The sequence below is a fragment of the Oryctolagus cuniculus genome, chromosome 4, assembly GCF_964237555.1.
Source record: "Oryctolagus cuniculus chromosome 4, mOryCun1.1, whole genome shotgun sequence".
Taxonomy (NCBI): Eukaryota; Metazoa; Chordata; class Mammalia; order Lagomorpha; family Leporidae; genus Oryctolagus; species Oryctolagus cuniculus.
The window spans coordinates 35,027,204-35,047,162 of NC_091435.1; the positions used below are offsets into that span (position 1 = coordinate 35,027,204).

The 19,959-nt window shown below is 35.8% G+C and overlaps 1 protein-coding gene across 29 annotated transcripts in view; it reads left to right on the top strand.

Annotated features, from left to right (window-relative positions):
• ROBO2 (roundabout guidance receptor 2) overlaps positions 1 to 19,959 on the top strand; it is a 1,427,252-nt gene that overhangs the window by 1,389,067 nt on the left and 18,226 nt on the right. For 28 of the 29 annotated variants that reach the window (XM_070071923.1, XM_070071922.1, XM_051859424.2 and 25 more), the window contains 3 exons: positions 2 to 158; positions 7,840 to 8,100; positions 11,120 to 11,325. In XM_070071923.1, coding sequence (XP_069928024.1) covers positions 2 to 158; positions 7,840 to 8,100; positions 11,120 to 11,325 — 624 coding nt within the window. Of the gene's footprint in view, position 1; positions 159 to 7,839; positions 8,101 to 11,119; positions 11,326 to 17,173; positions 19,771 to 19,959 lie in introns of those variants that run through there. The other variant, XM_051859442.2, reaches the window with a different exon arrangement.

The window sequence follows — 19,959 nt, forward strand, 5'->3', positions numbered from 1 at the left end:
GGTGGAAAAGGTGGAAAAAAGAAGAAAAATAAAAACTCTTCTAAACCACAGAAAAACAATGGATCTGCCTGGGCCAATGTGCCTCTACCTCCTCCCCCAGTTCAGCCCCTTCCTGGCACAGAACTAGAACACTATGCGGTAGAACAGCAAGAAAATGGGTAAGCATATTCATACCAACATACCAACAAAATGGCCAAGGCCGCATACCTCTTTCTCATTCATTTTTGCACTGTGTTCAGTTACTGTTTCTTTGCTTTCTTCCCACCCCGTTCGCTGCATTTTTCTCTCCTTTCGTATTGGCATGGTCTTTCTGTGTTTTAGCTGATAAATACAAAACCAGCACGTATTGAGGACTGAGCATCCTTGGCCTTCAAGTGCCTGAGGTTGCCTGCAATCATGATAATGCAGCTTCCATTTATAATATTGCTTGTTAGTTTGAAAGCAAGTACCCACAGCTCTGTGAACTAAAGAGCCACTCCTGAGATGCTGAAAAGGGAATTAAAATAACCTGCTTCATCATCTTGTGCCGTTCCCTAATGACTTGATGCCTGGCCATAGCAGGGCGCCGCTGTAGAGGGCTGTCACAATGGGATAATTGTAGGGACCTGGCCAGTGGGTAGAACTTTAATCATCAGCTCTGATGGGAATTTAGGGGCCAGAACAATCAAAGAGGTTTAAGCCAATGTACACCCTATAACAAAACCTTTTTAAGTGAGAAAATTCCCTTTGAGGGCCTTTAAATGTGACCAGTTTCCTTATTCTTTCCCAAACATCTCTCAAGAGTTAGTGTGTTGTCTGCTATAAAATTTAAGTGTTAATTGATTTTAAACACAAGACATGATTTTTGTTTTTATTTCCAAGACAACAGCAACAAAAGAAAATGGAAAGAAACATGCTCAATGTATTTTTCTATTTTAATAATTCTAAATCTCTTTCTTATATTTTCCAGGTCACTTTATTTTGACTAAGCCTTTATTGAACCCTGAAATACAGAATAAAGGCAGTTTTCTCTCATAGGTTTTCTTTATTAAGAACTATTTAGATATTAAAATATTTCAGTTTAAATGGATAATGTTTTTTGTTCTTTCTCAATAGAAATAAAGACAACATGTACAGGCTAAATTTTTTTCTCCCTATTCTCTTTGTTCTGTATATTTGAGGTGTCCAGATTCATTTTCCTAACTGCAACTCTCTATTTGCTTCCTTCCAAAGATGTCATTTGTGTTTTCATCTTAATAGGTTATGCACACACACACTCACACACTCACACACGAGGGTACTTCAGAAAGTTCATGGGAAATGAAATTAAGACAAGTTTGTTTGGATTGAAGACAGTTGTGGAATCCATGCCTACATGAGGTCTTCCGAAGTTCCCTGGAAAGTGGGTATTACAAAAAACTATGCATAGATTTCTAAAATATTTTGAAACCAAATTAAACTTATCTTTTAATTCAATTCTTCCACAAACTTTTAAAAGTACCCTCATATATCATATATGTAATATGTATTATATAGATATAAAAATACATGCAAGTATAGGTAAACACACACATACACACAGATTTTTTTTGTCAATGTCTTTCTATCCCCCATATGGACTTCATTCTTTTAGGCTGGGATTATAATACCCATAAATATGCAAATGATTGTTATTTTAACATAAACAAAATGCTTGGATTAGGAAACCAAGAGCATACCCTGTTTCTCTGAGTTTAAAAAAAAAATAAAACTCTCTAAAGGCTGTTCCTTTATGTCATGATCTCATTTTATAGCAAAGGTATAAATGTGTGTCACATGAATCCTGAGAAAAGAAAGACCAGAGAAGTGTATTCCACAAGGAAATGTTAATACAGGTTTAGAAATCTGAATTTTAAAAGGTATAGTCAGAAAATGGGGAAATGGAACTTGAAAAGAGCGAAGAGAAAGTAGTGCTTGTTAAATCCTTATAAGCATAAAGCCTTGAACTCAGATCACATGAAAATTGTGGGTAATTGGGAATCATTTCTTTCTGCTGTTTCCATTCAGTCTACTGACAAAAACATAGAGACTATAATAATGCCCATCACCCACTGAAATAAAACTAATCTAATTAAAATAAATGCATACTTCTCAGGTGATTTCATTACTCAGCAGTACAACTGGAAGTATTAATAAGTGAAATGATAATGTTGGTAAGATTTTTATTTTTTGACACAAATAATTTTTAGTATTTAAAAGATAATATTTCTACATGTGAGAGAATTATAAATTATTTTAATATTGTCATAATGAATGATGTTAGAAAATTTTTGTTTCTAAAGATTTCTTGAAAATGGATAAAAATAGGGAAAACTGGATATAGTTTATTCATTGTTGCAGACACTAATTTGAGATATTAATAGGAGAAGTCAGATTAAGGTCATATGGAACTCATCTGTTTATATGTACATTTATATATATATGTATATGCACATACACATATACTCACATATTCATAGTGTTTTGTGAATAGTTGATTTCTTATTTACCTTTCAGTTCTTATTTGCCTATATACCTAGTATTTGCTGAAAAGACATATCATTCTTACCAAAAACCATGCTCAGTTGTCATTTAACCTGTCTACTGAAAGAAAAATTCAGTTTCTTATACTTCAGTGTCCAATTATAAAGACTAACACTTGTAAGCTCTTACTTTGTTCATAATAAAAACACGTTTAAAGTCAATATGGCAAGAACAAATAAGTAGATTTGGAGAGAGTTTAGTCTATTTCTTGATATATTTTTATATATTTTTCTCATTATCTATTATGAAAAGAAAAGGCAAGATTATTGATCTTAGATTACACTTTGCTATTCATGATGTTATCATGAAGTATTTTACAAAGAGATCTTTTATAGAATTTTTTATATGCTTTATTTTGAAAACTGCACAATTTAAGCTTAACAGTTTCTCAGTATAAGGAATGCAAAAACTTTAGGTAGTTTATTTTCAATAATTTTTCATTTGTGACAATAAAGGATTCTACAGTTGTTCTTCCTATGGTGACATACAATTTTTATGTGTTTTTTTTAACATATCCTAAAGAGAACTTAAGCAATTTTCTTTCCAAAAACATAGGAAGTGTTATGCCCAATGTTAGGAAAAGAATCAGCAGAAGGCACTGGGGTGAATACTCAACACAGTAAGTGATCCCTTACCCAAGCAGCCCACAGGAAAGGGAGGCAGAGCAAGACAGGAGACTAACTGCACACACATGCACTGTTGTACACTCACACATGCGTATGCACACACACACACACACACAGTTGCATAAGGCCTGCATGAGCAATGTATACAAAATAATAAATTGACAACAGAAAGAGGCAACTGCACTTTCTAGGAAAGCCAGGGTAAAATTCCTAGAAGTTGATTTTTGAGGTGAGTCTTGATTTGTTTAGTCACAAAATATTGAACCCATAGTTGGGTGACTTACGATGCAAAGCACTGATTGAAAACTAAGGGCAAGGAGAACAACCAATAGTTGCAGTAGAATTGATTGCAACAACCAGCAACTAAAATGAAACATTACTAATGTCACCTTTTCTATGCAAATAGAACATTCCCTGACCAAAGACACACAGACACACACACAAAAAGAAATACAATAAAAGATGAGAAAATAGAGAATAACAAATAGTGTATTCCTCTTCCCTCCAAAACCCTACCCTGTTCTAGTCAAGGTTATTTATCTTTGCTTTCTTTTTCATTATTTCTTAAACTTAACTCCTCATCTTGTAGTACTTAACACATTATATTTGAATTATTTGTTTCCTTCAGCAATTGGTAGCTTCTTTATGAGCTTTGTTGAGTTTGAACCCTGCACAAGTTAGGAGATAATGGAAGAAGGTGTCTTCAGGCCAGCTCTGAAACCATGTATGTCATTGAAGGATTCTGATCTTTGAATGCAGATGATAGATTGTAGGAGCTGAGCTTCAGTGCAGGTGGAATATTGCAGCAAAATAACCAGTACCATGAAAATGTTGAGTGTAGACTGTGCTAATGATTGCAGGAAAGAGGGAAAAGGCCAGATTTAGGAGATACCCTGAAATGAGAATAATGATCATCTTCAAAGAATTGTGGCTAGTTTTTTGTTATTATGTTTAGGATTGTTTCTAAAATCTTCAGTATTTTTTTTCTGAGCCTTTCTTAGTCCACGTTTGCCTCCAACAACTCAAAATTGCAAATTATTGTCCAAAAAATATTTAATTGTTAATTCAGTAATATAGCCATGATGATAAATTTTTTTTATCATCCATAGGTCTCTCAGTCTGACGAAAATGTGCCAAAATACATTAGTGTCTAGTTAATATCACGCATTTTATTATAGTCATACGATGCTAGGAAGAATTCAATACTAATTAAGTGGAAAACGGCCTCTTTGCCTTGTTACTATACTTAGAGCTGGGCCAGCTTTTGTGGGTGTTGAACTTTATTGTATTTTTATTAGTAATTTGGTATTTGTGTCTGGCCTTTAACAAGTTAGTTCAGACGCAGCATTGATTTGTTGTCATTTTTATCCTTATTTGCCAGGCTTGGCAGATAATATGATGTCTCTCGCTTCACTGGCAATGTCAAAGAACAAAAGCTTCTCTAGGAAAGGTTGGCCAAAAGACCTTTGCTTGGGAATTAGCAACATTTTCATAGTCTTTTTTATGTTGCTGTAAGAAAAGCTGAAATTCTATCACTCAAATAAGATGTAAATAGGAAACTATGAAAGAATCCGTGAACACAGAACTACGGTTTTTCATCACATTTAACCTCTTCTGTGACTTTCTCATCCTTCTGCAGTATTTGCATGAAGCCTAAGTATCTGTTTCCTTGGAATGAAGGAAGATGTGGATACCAGATATGTTGAATGATTCTTCTCATCATCTGCTAGGCACCATATCCTAATTTCACTTCTGTTCCTTTATATACCTCTCCTAGTGCTTTGGTTTTTATCTCTCTCCATTTCTCCTGTTTTGGCACCAACCACTTAGATAAATCCACAGATCTTTCTCAGTTTTACCCCATAGGAATACAGTTTTCCTACTCCTGTTCTAGATTGTCTTGCAAATAAAAAATATGGGACAATTGGTGATAACATCCTTTGTTGTTTAGTGGAATAGCTAAGAAAATTAGCTTTAGGCAATTAATATATTATGCAATGTGTCTGAGTGATGTCAATAGCAATGATTATATTGACATACTCTCCTTTGCCTGAAATTATTTGAAGAACAAAAACTGAATCAAGTTTAAGTAATTCCATGTTGTCTGTGCTACCTTCATATGTGATGCATGCAACGTCTATTTTTTCTCTTATATCCTCTATGCATTTTCATTCCCAATGTATATCTCTATTAAATTATTAGAAATAAAATTAGTTTAGTACTTATGGAGTAGGGAAGTTTTAAGAGATAACTGGCTGTTTGCATAGGAAAGATTGAATCTATAAACATGTGCTTTCTTTATTCAAAGGTGTAATATCCTTGGCAAGAAGCCAGTGTAAGTAAGGAAAGTGTACCTATAAAATTTCTGGCACACAAAAAAGTGCTCTTTTGTAACAAGTTTTACAGAGTAAATTTAATTGTAACTATTGATGAAGTATAATGGCAAGCCCATTCCATATTGGAAATAAGCAGTTCTTTTTAGACACCTTTTCTGTGTGATTTAATTACATGACATTTAAAGCCAAATAAGTAAACTAAGGAAAGAAAGCTATGCATTCTTCATCTCCAATCCGTACATATGCGTATGACCTATGATTTTTAAAGTATTAGTCACTGCAAAATAGGACAAATACAGTACCTTAACTGTAGTATAGTTAAATCCATTTGTGCAAAAGACACCAAGACCATGTAAGAAGTTAAACACTAAGATAAACCAGACAACAGTTAAGGGATCCAGTATCCAAAATAGCATAAGACTATATGCAATCAACTTCCAAATAAATGTGCAAAACTATTGTCATAGACGTTCAGGAGGGTAATCTATCAGCACTGGTTGGTCTCATCAGGAAATTTTTATAAAAGATAAGAGATTGTTGCCTTTAGCTAGGAGAACTTTGACGATTAAGATAGGTAAAATTGGAGAATAGCTTATTTGAAATAAGTTGAATTCTGTAGTTGAATGCACCCAGATTGAAAAGAACAAATGAAAAGAAACTAAGTATTTTGAGCAGGAAATTCATTTTGATAATTTATAAAAACTATCTGGGGGCTGGTGCTCTGGCGCAGTGGGTTACAGCCCTGGCCTGAAGAGCCGACATCCCATATGGGCACCGGTTAAAGACCTGGCTGCTCTACTTCCGATCCAGCTCTCTGCTATGGCCTGGGAAAGCAGTAGAAGATGGCCCAAGTCCTTGGGCCCCTGCACTTGCATGGGAGACCCGGAGGAATCTCTTGGCTCCTGGCTTCAGATTGATGCAGCTCCGGCCATTGCAGCCATTTGTCTCTGTCTCTGCCTCTCCTCTCTCTGTGTAGCTCTGACTTCAAATAAATAAATAAGTCTTAAAAAAAACTATCCGAAGTGGTGTCAGCTTAGCTATATTTAATGCACAGAACAGATAGAAGAAAGTAAATGTTTTATTGAGGTCATTCAAGCATTTTCACAGATAAATTATTGAGTGGTAGGCAAGATTGAGAATATGGGGAGAAACTAAAAGTGGTACATCCAACCAGGACAGTCAATTACAAGCATTCTAGGTCATAGAGTTCTTTTTTAAAATTTAATCTGGGGCCAGTGTTGTGGCATTGCCAGTAAAGCCGCTGCCTGTGTCGCCAGCATCCCAAATGGGCACCAACTGAAGTCCTGGCTGCTCCACTGCCAATCCAGCTCCCTGCTAATGTACCTGAAAAAGCAGCAAAAATGGGCCAAGCACTTAGGCCCCTCCCACTTTGTGGGAGACCTGGAAGAAGCTCCTGGCTCTTTGTTCTGCCTGGTCCAGACCTGATTGTTGCAGCCATTTGGGGAATGAACCAGAGAATAAAGGATGTCTGTCTGTCTGTCTCTTTGTCTCTTTCTCTTCCCCACACTCCTCCACACCATAACTCTCTTTCAAATAAATAAGTAAATCTTTAAAAAATTAAATCTGTGATTTCCAACACTTGAAACAGATAAAAATGACATCATTTTACATCAATATATATTTTGCGCAATTGTGATTAGTACTCTTCTGCATTTTGGACCAGACGGTGTTTGTTTTAAAGACGTTCTACTACAGTAACAAGATTTTTTTAGGGAAAGATTTTCAACTTCTGTTTTCTGAATTGAAATCAAATGTCAATCTAAAGGCAGACATTAGTTTCTACTAAGAATATTAAGAGAATCAAAGGAATACTGAATCTATTTTTATAACGAAGTCTTAGTGGCATATCATTTGGAATAGTTGTCATGGATCTCAAAAAATAATAAAGAAAATGCTCCAACATTTCCTTAGTCTATCCATTTGAAGCACAGGGATGAACAACAGGAGGAAGTAATAACATCTCTATGCACTAAATTCATTAATTTTCTTTAATTAGCAATTTGGTTTTTCTACATGGGCAACTTCCTTGGGAAGTTATTGGCTTTTGTAACTGTGGGGTAACAATTAGCTAAGAAGATCTTTTAAGACTAAATGGTATACTGAGATAACAGATGTAATTACGATTAGAAATTAAGATAACAGCCAGGTGATTTACCATGATAGCACCAACAATTTGATTAGGAGGAAATAAAGTTAGGAAATGTTTTAGATACTACATATATTGTTACTGTTTCCTGCCAGTGTAATTGTGTATGCGTGTGCGGGCATACGTGTACATGTATATCAATGTATATTTTTCCTCCTTTAATTTCCAGCTATGACAGCGATAGCTGGTGCCCACCATTACCAGTGCAAACATACTTGCACCAGGGTATGGAAGATGAACTGGAAGAAGATGATGACCGAGTCCCAACCCCTCCTGTCCGAGGTGTGGCCTCCTCTCCTGCCATCTCCTTTGGACAGCAGTCTACTGCAACACTCACTCCATCCCCGCGGGAGGAGATGCAGCCCATGCTGCAGGCTCACCTGGACGAGTTGACGAGGGCCTATCAGTTTGACCTAGCTAAGCAAACATGGTAATTATTCTCATTAAGAGAAGCAAGTCTTCATGTAAATATAGAAGAGATTCTATGGAACTATACATCTGGGGCTAAAAATACTTTTGTGTGACTCTTTAATCATTTAGATAAAGAAATTGAGTACAGAGATGTTAAATAATTTGACCAAAGTTTTATAACTAGTTAGAGTGATACATAGCAGAATTCAGATCTGAATATCAAGAATAAAGTGCTTTTGGCTATACCAAAATCTTTTCTAATTTACAGTTTAGCTTCAATTAGCTTAGCCTTGAACTTACTTCCAAAGCCATAATAAAGGACTCTCTTTAGATTCTTCAAAGTGCCTGTGATTAATTCTGTATGTGGTTATGAATATGTAAATGTAGCCTCTGCAAATCACTTATGGTCAGTGTCAGTATGTGTAGGAATGAAACGGACATTTTGTGATGCGATTCGTATTTTTAGCCCTTGTGTATACTCCTGTGGACTGTGGTCTTCCTGCTTTTTACTTGTCGAATATTATGGTTAGTAGTGATTTAAGCCTGTGAATATAGAGTGGATTAACATTATGTCTTTGCAAAAACTGATGAAAGAAAGAGAGGGGAGCGTGGATAGGGGAGTGGAGGAGAAAAAGAGAAAGGAGGGAAGTAAGGGAATCTTCTTGGAACTGTACCTATACAAGCATGAGTTCTGTTCTCTTTATATATTAATAAAAATGGGAAGAGAATAGATAGATTAGAGATTCTCTTTCAGTTGAATTACATGAGGCAGAAATAGAAACAATATTAGTACAAGTAAATGTAAAGCCCTCCAAAAATAAACAAGAACAAGTTAAAAACCCCAAATTCCTTTTTAAAAATAATTCCATAAAATTTCATAAACTATAGAAGGCAATATACTTAACAATTCAGAGAAAATGCACAGAAAGACAAATGAGATCAGTTCTCATGATTTTATACAACTTTCCTCTTATCGTAAGTTTTTTCCCTTATTTATTTTCTTTTCCCAAATAATGATATATGAGAGTCTAGACTTAAAAGTGAAATTTCAGTGACATATCTCCAGTAATCTTCTTTTGATTAATACTTTGTGCTTAAATCAGAGTATATTTTCTAAGAATAGTATTTGCTATATATACATAGAGAAATATATGAGTTGATAAGAGAATGAAATAATGAGATATATGATATATGAGTTGATAATGAGATAATTCTTACTTTTGGTGTTAATGACCTATTTTAAAATTTTATTTTTAAAATAATAGTTTTAGTTCAAAAGCAATCTATCAGTTTTAGATAAAGCTAACTATCCATACAAAGATCCCTAGACCAGGAATATCACTTACAGCTTGTTACAAATAGGCTGGGGTTTATTTTCAGAAAGGGACAGATTAGAAGTTCTTAAAAATTTTCCTGAACAGTCATCAGATGTTTTTTTCTAAAAGGCCAGAGACGACCTACTGTTAAAAAGGATTGTTTTGCACCAAGTTTCATGTTATAAAACATCACTATTTTTAGTGGAAGTCAGCTACTTAAAGAGCCGTAGAATCCCCTTTGAGTCCATTGATGGAGTTCTACATTGTATTCATTTAAAGCACAAATTCTATCTCATGGGTTCTTAAATTTGGCTGCATTTTGCAGTCAGGTGAATAATCCTAAAACAGCGTGATACTCAGGCCACCCTCAGATTCTTGACTAAGGATAGCCATGGAAGTAAACCTGGTCTTACTTGCTATCTGATCTTGGGTAGCTTGTTTAACATTTATATGCATTAGTTTCCCCATTTGTAAAATGATGGTGACAATGGTAAGTTATTTCTTATGTAGAGGACAGTCCCCAAGATTAAGCACCTTGTGGTACCAAGTACAAGTTAGAGGTCTCTAATCCTACCCTAAGTTTCAAGAATTCACTAGAAGTCTTGTAAGTAACCAAAAGCTGTAAGGGTAAGAGTTATAGCTTTTTGCAGTAAAAGCAGGTAGATTAAAACCATTCAAGAGAAGACAAGTATGAAGAATAGGCCAGGGAAAGTCCAAAAGTAGGACTTCCAGGTGTCTTCTCTCAGTGGGGGTCATGGACAAATTTACCTTCTTGGTAAAGAGCATGACATATGCTCAGAGCATTGCACCTCTGCTCCAAGGTCCAGAGACTTCATTTGGGCTCTGTCGCATAGATTATATTGTCTACCAACATGGCTGACCTCAATCTTTAGCCACCTCACAGGCAATACCATGTGAATCAAAGCCCCCAAAATAAAAAAAAAAAAGTTTGACTTTCTGGAGTATACTCAGCCAATCCTCCAGACAAACAGAGACACTGTTGTCAACCATTCCAAAGGCTTAGAGATTACTTCCCAGAAGTACATGGCAAAGGCTAGCCTCTCTTGAGTCAAGGATAAATTCTTACTTAGGATCATAGTTTTTGTAAGAACTAAATGAGCGTGTGGTTGTATAGAACTTAATAAAATGCCTGACTATCTTCTAGCTGTTACTTTTCAGAAAGGCTTGGGTGTTCACTTGAGTTGTCCAGTGCTACCCACCTTTTAACACTTAGCAGTATCTTATTTAGTAACTGTATGATGGATGCTTGTTAAATAGATGAACAAACTAATTCTTCACCTACTGTGAATACCCATACATCAGGTATGATACTACTCAACCCAGCAATCTTCCAGAATGCCCCAACTGACGCCACATGTGGGAGTCTGGAGCCTCCATGGGCTCACACAAGACCTGGCCCTTCTTGTTTGGAAGTGCCTCTCCATCCATGTTGCATGAAAACATCATGGAAGAGCTGTTATTTATACAAAAATAATGGTTCTGTATTTTTTCATCTATAGATCACCAATAGAAGCATTTGCCAGTCTGTGCCAGGGCTGTTGTTTGGTGAGGCAGGTGTTCATAGCCCATTGTGTAAGAAAGTGTGGCAAGTTTCGAACTTAGTCAGTGGAGAGGTAGAAGACAGTGTTAGTCCCTATAGCATACCATTGAATTCTAATTAGTCTTGCTGAATGTTAATGAATTGCTCTCCTTGGCTCCTAGGCACATTCAAAGCAATAATCAACCGCCACAGCCACCAGTACCACCATTAGGTTATGTGTCTGGAGCCTTGATTTCGGACTTGGAAACAGATGTTGCAGATGATGATGCTGACGATGAAGAGGAAGCTTTGGAAACCCCCAGGCCCCTGAGAGCACTAGACCAGACACCAGGATCCAGTATGGACAATCTAGACAGCTCTCTGGCAGGTAACGGAAGAGATTTAATACAAATAACTGACCTATTTGCAACATTAAAATGCATCGAATATCAAATACTTTCTTATGGAAGATTTATTGCACTCCATCTATTTCTGTAACATTTTAAATATGTTAATGTTTAACAGAAAATTCAAAAAGGATTTGGAAATACTTTGCTTTGCCTCAAAAATGATAAGAAAATTCATGAATTTTAACAAGCTTTAAAGACATGAAAGAAAACTCAATTATATCCAGGGCTTTCATGAAAAGTTCACTCTACTGGGGAACTAAGTCTATTACATAAAAAAAAAAAAACCTTGACTTTTAGAAATGATATATTTTGTGTATCAGGAGCAACATATAGAGTCAATGCAATCTTAAAACACTCCTTGATATTCCTTCTGTAAAGTCATTCACTGATGAAAATAAGCAAGTCTTCAGAGTAAGCCTCTGTAAGGTTGCACAAGCTTTTATTTTTATTTTTGGAGTAGAAAAAATGTGTAGCAAGATAAACCATATATTTATTGCTGAATACAATCACTGCTCTTCTCCAAGAAACGGTTATTTTTACTGTGGACTCCTCTGATTTCCTTTTGCCTTCTTCACCAAGTAATAGACTTCAGTTGGTACTTTCCCAGTAATCAGCCCACCATGGGCAGCATATCCTGTTTCCAGTTGTTCAAATTGATCAAATTTGGTAAGAAAATGTAAAGCCCTAATGTGTGCACGGTGAAGAAAAGTGAAAATTGGGGTCTCTCTGTTCAATTAGATATCCATTCCTTAATGTAGAAAAAGTGCCTCTTACATGACTGTGAAGACATAGCTACTAAAACTGAGGTCTAACCTTTGTATTTCACTGCATCTTCTCTGAAAACCACCATGTCCACGTGTCTTGTGGAGGATGTGCTTTATCACGGTCTCATTTAAGTAGTTTCTGGACTGACAGCTTCTGAGCTTCCACTGATTTTGCACTACAAGTTAGAATTCTGCAAATAGTGATGCACACTGCTCTGAGATAATGATAAAGCAGCATCAGCCCCTAACATCATCTCTGCATTCCTTCCTGAATTACCCAATGTGTGATGTGGAAATGCATATTTCAGTTTCTCACCTTTCCCTGGAGGCTGGTCTATTTGTCATACTAATTAAGATTTAAAAACTACAGGTATACTGGTATGGTTTGAAACCCAGATCCATCTAATGGTGATGGAGCAAAAGTTAAAATCTTTGAAAGCAGAGAGCTGACTTATTAGTGCTCTGCTATATTAAGTCCCTTTTGCTTCAATTTCTAGCATAATCTCCTTCAGGGTAAAATTCTGCATATTTTTGCATATTTCACTAATGGTACTGAACTCTTTTCCATTAGGAATGCAGTGAAGAATAGTGATAGCTTATGTAGTTCTTTTATTAAATATTATATTGTCAAAGATTATAAATGGATCTATAAATTAGGAGATTTGCCATCTTGCGTATTTGCATGTTCACCTGTTAGTAACATGTTAGGCTGTGTAATCTGCACTTCTCCTGTAACTGGGGTCATGTTCATTCCAATGAAGATTTTTATTGCTAAGAAAGCAAAGTCTGTTTTCCTACTTGAATTCACTGCTTAATTACTGCCATATATAAAACCTCCATGTTTAGGTATGTATTACACAATGATTTTATGCAATGAATAATACATCTCCTTAGTCGAAGAGTTGCAGTCTACACGAAAGTAGTCAAATAGAAATTTCTTTCTTTCTTTCCATGCATCAATAGCTTAGTGAGAGTATGTGATCAGATATATAATTTGCTTTCTCCTGTATATGTAAATGTGCATATGTACATGGGGACTGTGAGTGTAGTGGTATTGTGTGTGTAGTGTATATAAAGGTGTGAGTGTAGACAGGTTGTGAGTGTATGGAGAGGTTGTGTATGTAAACAGGGAGTGTGAGTACACCTAAGGTGTGTGCAGGGTGTATAGGTGTATTACAAGTATGTGTGCTTGTCTGTAGGATTATGAGTGTGGGTTTAATGTGTGTCAGGATAGATAGTTGTGAGTGTATAAAGGGACTGAGTGTTTATAGGTGTGTGTGAGTAGTTAGGGTAGGTGAGTATAGGTAAGGAGCAGGTATGTGTGTGTGTAGATAGAATGAATGTGTTTGTAAGTATTAGACAGAATGTAAAAGACTGACAGTGTAGTTGTGCGTGTGTGTGTGCGATTGTAGAGAGTGAGTGAGTATATTTAGGTGTTTGTGTGAGAGAGTGCAGGGGTTGTGAAAGTGTAGGAGTATGTATGTGTGTATATCTGTTTTGTGCAAGTATAGGCACATGTACCTTTGCATGGCAACAGCCCTAAGGGTAGATTTTTATGGACTGGATGGCATAGAAATGAACATGGTGATGACTGTTCTAATGCGCTTCTGTTTTCTTCTGACATGTAAGGCTAGTTCAATAGTACTGAATGAAATGGACAACCAACGAGGCACTATTCCACTTAGCTTTTGCGTGTTTTTTTTTTTTTTTTAAGATGTATTTCATTTATTTGAAAGACAGAGTGAGAGAGAGAATCTTCCATCTGTTGGTTTTTCTTCCTAAATTGTCACAACAACCAGAGGTGAGCCAATCCAAAGCCAGGAAACAGGAGCTTCCTCTGGGCCTTCCAAGTGGGTGCAGGAGCCCAAGGACTTGGGCCATCTTCAGCTGCTTTACCAGGAGGATTAGCAAGGACCTGGATTGGAAGTGGAGTAGCTGGGACTCAAACCGGCACCCATATGGGATGCTGGGGCCTTAACCCACTGTGTCAGAGCACCAGCCCCAAGATGTTTTTTTTTCTACATTTCTTTTTTACATTTTTTAAAAGGCTTAAAGAATAAATGATAGAGATGGCAACGGCTAAAATATTAGCAAGTGGCACATATAGAAAAGTTTTCTGATCTTGTTGCAATGTTTTACCATTAAACTAACTGATGTAATTCTCACAATCCTACCAATATGATTGATGTCATTTTGTAGATCAAGGAATTTGTCACAGAGCAGTTTAAAAGCTTATTTCAAGGTCACCCACCTGATAAGTAGCAGAAGCATTATCAAAATCAATTAGTCTTACTCTAACAATAAATTATCATGACATCTGCTCTGGAAATGCCCAACTTTCTTGCAGTCCCTGGAATTAGCATATTTAAGATTAAAATAATCTTTTGGTCCCATATACATATGTAGACTCATATACTGAGTCTATATATGTAACTACAAGTAGATGTTTTTATGAACACAACATTATAATTTGAATTCTGAAAACAGTAGTCCTTACCCACTCTGAACTTAATCAAGATACAAGTATTAATTTTTAGATGTGACCTTTATTTTTTCATATTTCCTTCTATATTCAATTGTGGTGACCCATGCTAACAAAATTCAACTGTGTCAGCATTTTTAGTATTGAATCTCATGTTTATCATTTTTATTTTTAAGCTGCCCTCATAATGGCACTGATTTGGTTGTAATAGACTATAAAAAATGTCTTTATTACAACACATCACACTCTGGGACCAGAAAGTCTACCTGCAGAATAGTTTGAGTCTTTAGGAACATGCTTGTCATATCGTCCTAAATGTCAAGCCCACAGTCGTTTGGTAACGGGGGGAAGAAGCAGTCATTCTTGCTATAACTTCCATGGTGGGAGCCCAGGGTAAGTGTTGGCGGCACCTAAGGACACCACCAGCAAGAAGGCAACAAGAGGCCAGAGGAGAGAGGGCGGGAGCAGTGCATGGGCCGCATGGCCAAGATCCTCCCTGCCTCAGTGCTCACAGAGGGTCAGACTGAGAGTGACTGCTGTTAAGAGAAATGAATCAGAGTTCCCCTGGCTGCCAGACCGCACGTGAGCACCACAGCTGAAAAACACGGCCCTGCATTTTCTCCTTGATGTGTTCTGAGGTTTCACCGGAACTCCCACACCAGATCATTTGGAAAACAATACAACCTGGCAACCACACCATCTGCCTTTATCACGCATCTTTTAGATTGAGCTCTGTGCACTAAAAGGTTTGACCTGAAGCTTTGCCCCTGCTGCAGAAATTAACAGAAAAATCATTGTAATCTTTACGAAAGTTTCAGGGATAATGCTAAAAATCATTAAATACTTTTTTTGAGACTCTCTCAATGATGTCTTCAAGGAGAAATTAAAATTAAGTATACACTTCAAAATGAACCACACAAATAGAGGAGTATTATGTGTGTTTTCATCTGAATGAAACGTCAAGAGGTGTCATATGTCAGAGAATTTTTTTCTTAATATTTTGCTCTGCCTATTCCGTTCTGTCTGAGAAAGGTGGGTAGAATTTTTGTATATTTAATTTTTTTTGACAGAATAGTTCTGTGGATTAGACAAGTTTTTCTTTTTTTTTTAATTTAAGGCATACAAACTTCATGCATTTCTTATAAACAAATTTAGAAACACCATGATTCTTCTCCCTCTACCCTCCCAAGTTTATCAACACCTAGACAGAAGTGGATATTTGGGTTGATTTGTCCGAAGACTTTTATAGCTGAAGATGTTATTTAACACATAGTTAGACAAATAGCATTTAATAGGAAGAGTTCCTAGATTAAATATTGGCTGAAAAAATTGGGGGACAGCTAGTTTTTGTATCTCATAAAAATGGTAATGCAACAATTAGCAGGGTCATATTATAAAGCACAGCCTTTACTCAAGCTTAATGGATCTAAGGATAAGCATTTATCAGCAAGGAAGGATTTAGCATAAATGACATGTAAATGAATTGATGACTGATCATAAATTAATTTTAGTGCTGAAGATGTAATAGAGACACAGCAAGATGCCACTTTATCATGGTATTTTACTGCTTGGTAACGTTTGAGCAACAACTTAATGTCTTATGTGCAGTTCTTTCTTAACAGCTTGAATAAATTTGGGATTTTTTTCTGTTCTTTTAGCAATTTTAAACCTAAGAAATTTGGAAACACTAAAAATGTAAACATAAATAAATTTAACTATGTGACATAAATTCATTTTTCATTAAATGCTTAAATATGTATTGATTATGTTTGGAGCAATAACTTGTCCAATGGACATGGATTGCTTATAATTTGTAAAGCCTCTAGCTGAGCTATTTTTACCTGGTGTTCATTTTTAATTTTCGTGTTTGTATTTACATTTTTTAAAGAAAGCCAGTTATCATAATTTAATTCATGAATCCATCTTTTTCCTTTTCATCTAATCATTGTCTTCTACTCTTTTTTTGTTGGGGAGGGAGGTAATTGTACACCAAAATCTTCAGTTTATTCTTGGTGTTTAAATGGGAAAAATGGTAGCCACTGAATGGTGAATCAGTAAATGTTAAATAAATTACGGCAATTTTATGGGAGGAATCTTAGTATATGTTATATGCTTTATGTTTTTAAAAAATATTCCCCAGTAATGTACCTGTTCTATATCTCTTAGGCAAACTAAGGGAAGTGTTGGGTATGGAAGCTATAGCACAGAGGGGCAGAAGACAAAGGGAAACAGACAGAAAATGTATTTTCCCCTGTTTTTTGTTCTTTGCTGTCCATCTTGAAGACATGAACACCTGCACTAGCAGGAGGAGGCCCTTTCCTCTCCTTAGCTTGGGGTCTTGGGTTTCCTACTGCCCTGGGTGGCCAAGTATCTCTGACACATGTCTCTTCAACTCGGAAGCCATCTGTCTAGTCTCTTTGCTCTTTTGGGAATATTACATATAATGCATTATATATATATATATATATATATATATATATATATAATACATAAAATAGTGTTTTCTATGTACTGATGTGCTTTCTGCATTGAACGATACTCACTTGAAGCACTGTCTGCCATGTTACTTTCTCTTCCCAGAATAGAGAAACAAAGCATCAGGAAATCCTCATGAATAAATGGATTTCTATAGTCCTGGCGAGAATGGTTCAAAATGAAGAGAAAGATCAAAGACATAAAGGCAGGGAAGTAATTAATTTGTTTAAGGTATAGCGAATGTGTGTGTGGAAATCCTCAAGTGAAGAATACACTGTTGCACAGAGTGTATTTTTGGGGAAAGTTGGGCTAATTCTCTGGTAGGTGGTCCCAAAGGATGGCATTTCTTTAGGGAAGAAATCACACCCAAAATATTAATTGCCACCTAATGTAAATTTATTGTCTTAACTTGAATAAGACATAGCTAAATATAATTATCCAAATGTATCAAAGCATAGTCAAGATACACATCATGTATATTTTATTATATAAACTATATTTCATTATATAGTAAAATTATATACTAGTATATTATTGTTTTCTTCCCCATTTTGGATGCTTATGTCACTGCTTCTATCATTGTCCAAGGAATCAATGAGTTGACTAACATTATATTCTTTGTTTAATAATTTTCTGGGAGTTTTTATGAGGACAGTCTTCCTGTAACTAAAATAAGGTCCTTTCTAGGAAGTTATACATCAAATAGAATCACACGTGGAGTTTACAGTGAATAAGGAAAATATTTCAGACACTTAATCCAATATGTATTTTACTGATTGGATTTCTACTGTATAATGTCTTTGTATAAGAAATACGAAACTGAATGAAAGCTTATCTCCTAGTATACGGAATTCTGTGTGTTGAAGAGGAAATATATAAATGCAAGGAAGTGTAATACAAGGAAAGAAAAACTAATGTGCTACTGTATTTACAGTGTTTAGAAGGAAAAGGAGGGACAGAGATTGATTTCTCCCAAGACGAAGTTGAAGGCAGGGTAGAATTAAGATGATACAGGAGATTGTATTTCTTTTAGAATTTAGTGATCGGGGGTTTCTACTAAAGTTGGTAGTGATACAAGCATATCCAAGGAGTGTGAGGGGATGTTGTGTAGGTGAGATCAGGAGATGGCACTAGCTGTAGGTGGCACTGCAGCTGCAGAGGTAGACTGGGCTGGATGCTTAAGGGTCCCAGACACCTAACTGGGGGTTTGGACAGTGTCTTGGCAAACTAGGGAAGGCCTTAAACGGTGGAACAACCGTGTATGATACATGCTTCTGAATGGTAATTCAGCAAACTAAGGGGAAGACAGAAGGATAGAGAGGGAAGTCAGCTAGGAGTTTAGGAGTGAATTGGACATTAGGAAGAGAAAGGTGCTTGTTTGGAGAGTTAAGAGCAGACATTTAGAAAAGCAGAAAAGAGCTCATGGAAGGGATTAAAGCTGAGCTTTTCAGTGTTTCCAAACTATCCTCAGTTCTAGAGTTTCATATTCTTTTACGACCCCTCACTGAATCACTTTGATTTTTTTCTTATCTACCATAGTTTTATATTGCAAGGCCTACTGCATCATTTCTTCTTTCATTTGGGGCTGTTGGGCCTTGACTTGTGATTATGAACCCAGAAACGATTCTCTCAGAGGCGGCTCAGTTGCTGGTGTTATCTCAGCTTCCTTGCAGTGGTCTGTGTCAAGGGAATTTATTTGGAGAGTAAAAAGTGTATCTTTATACTTCTGGCAAGTAGAATCAGGATTCGATCTTTCTCTGCTACACTTAACACCCTTTTAACTTCTCGGATCATTCTAACCCCTTCAGTTTCTGTTTTCTCTGTCTTGAAAGTGCATGGAGCCATGTTATTGTATCTTGGTCCCTTGTCTAAAATTAGAAAGACTGCATCATGGCAACAGGCCTAACTATACTGTTGTCTTAAATATTGAAGAAAATAGAAAAAAATCCATAACATTTGACTTACATGTCTTTCATGTAAATACATATTTGCTTTACTTAGAAATCTTAAATTAGCTTTTTATAAATGTTTCTGCCTTTCTAAAAAAAAGTAGGGTAAGCAACAGTCAGTAGGGTCATTGTGTCATGAATTGATGGCACGCCAACCAAAGTATTTTTATTATTTTTATTACGTAGCTAAGTACATAGTATGTTCTTGTCTAAGCAAAAATATAATCTTGCAAATGACTTGCTAGAAAATTAAGAATAAAAATTATTTCTCCTATCTTTACAGTTTGTAGCTCTTTACACGTAAAGCTGTCATTGCTTGCCTCTATTATGTTGCATTTTGTGGAAAAAATCATATTGATGCTGGCGATGTTCTTTATAAAGTTTTTAAACATAAAATTGCACTTCTTAAAATAATTAAAAAGAATGATCATTGAGATTAATACAACTTTCATAAAAATGTAATTCTTGTGTTGTAAGTATGTTTGATTTTGTTGATTTATTTGCTTGCAAATTTTTGTTGTTACTTTATGAGCAACTTCTTTTAAAATCTTGAAATATTCTAGCCCTTCTATAATATACGCATATCTACAGTATATGGGTATATGGGTTTTCATGGAGATTATTACTGAAATCTGAGTTCAAGCAAAATATACTGTTTCTTCATGTAAGTCCTAAATCGATTTAAATGCATATAATTTCTTTCAATAAACGTGTTCTTTGAATTATAGGAAATTAAAGTATATAATAACAGTTCTCCTGGAAGGTGATCTTTTGGTATAATTTGAACAATGTGAAAATCATACCATATGAAACAGGTTTTGTTCTTGGGCTAAAAACAGATAACAGGTTTTATTTTAGCTTCATTCTTCTGCACTAGCTGTGTTTAAGACAAGGAGGTCATGATGACACTTCAGGGAAGAAGTGAGGAGTGAAGGCAGCCTA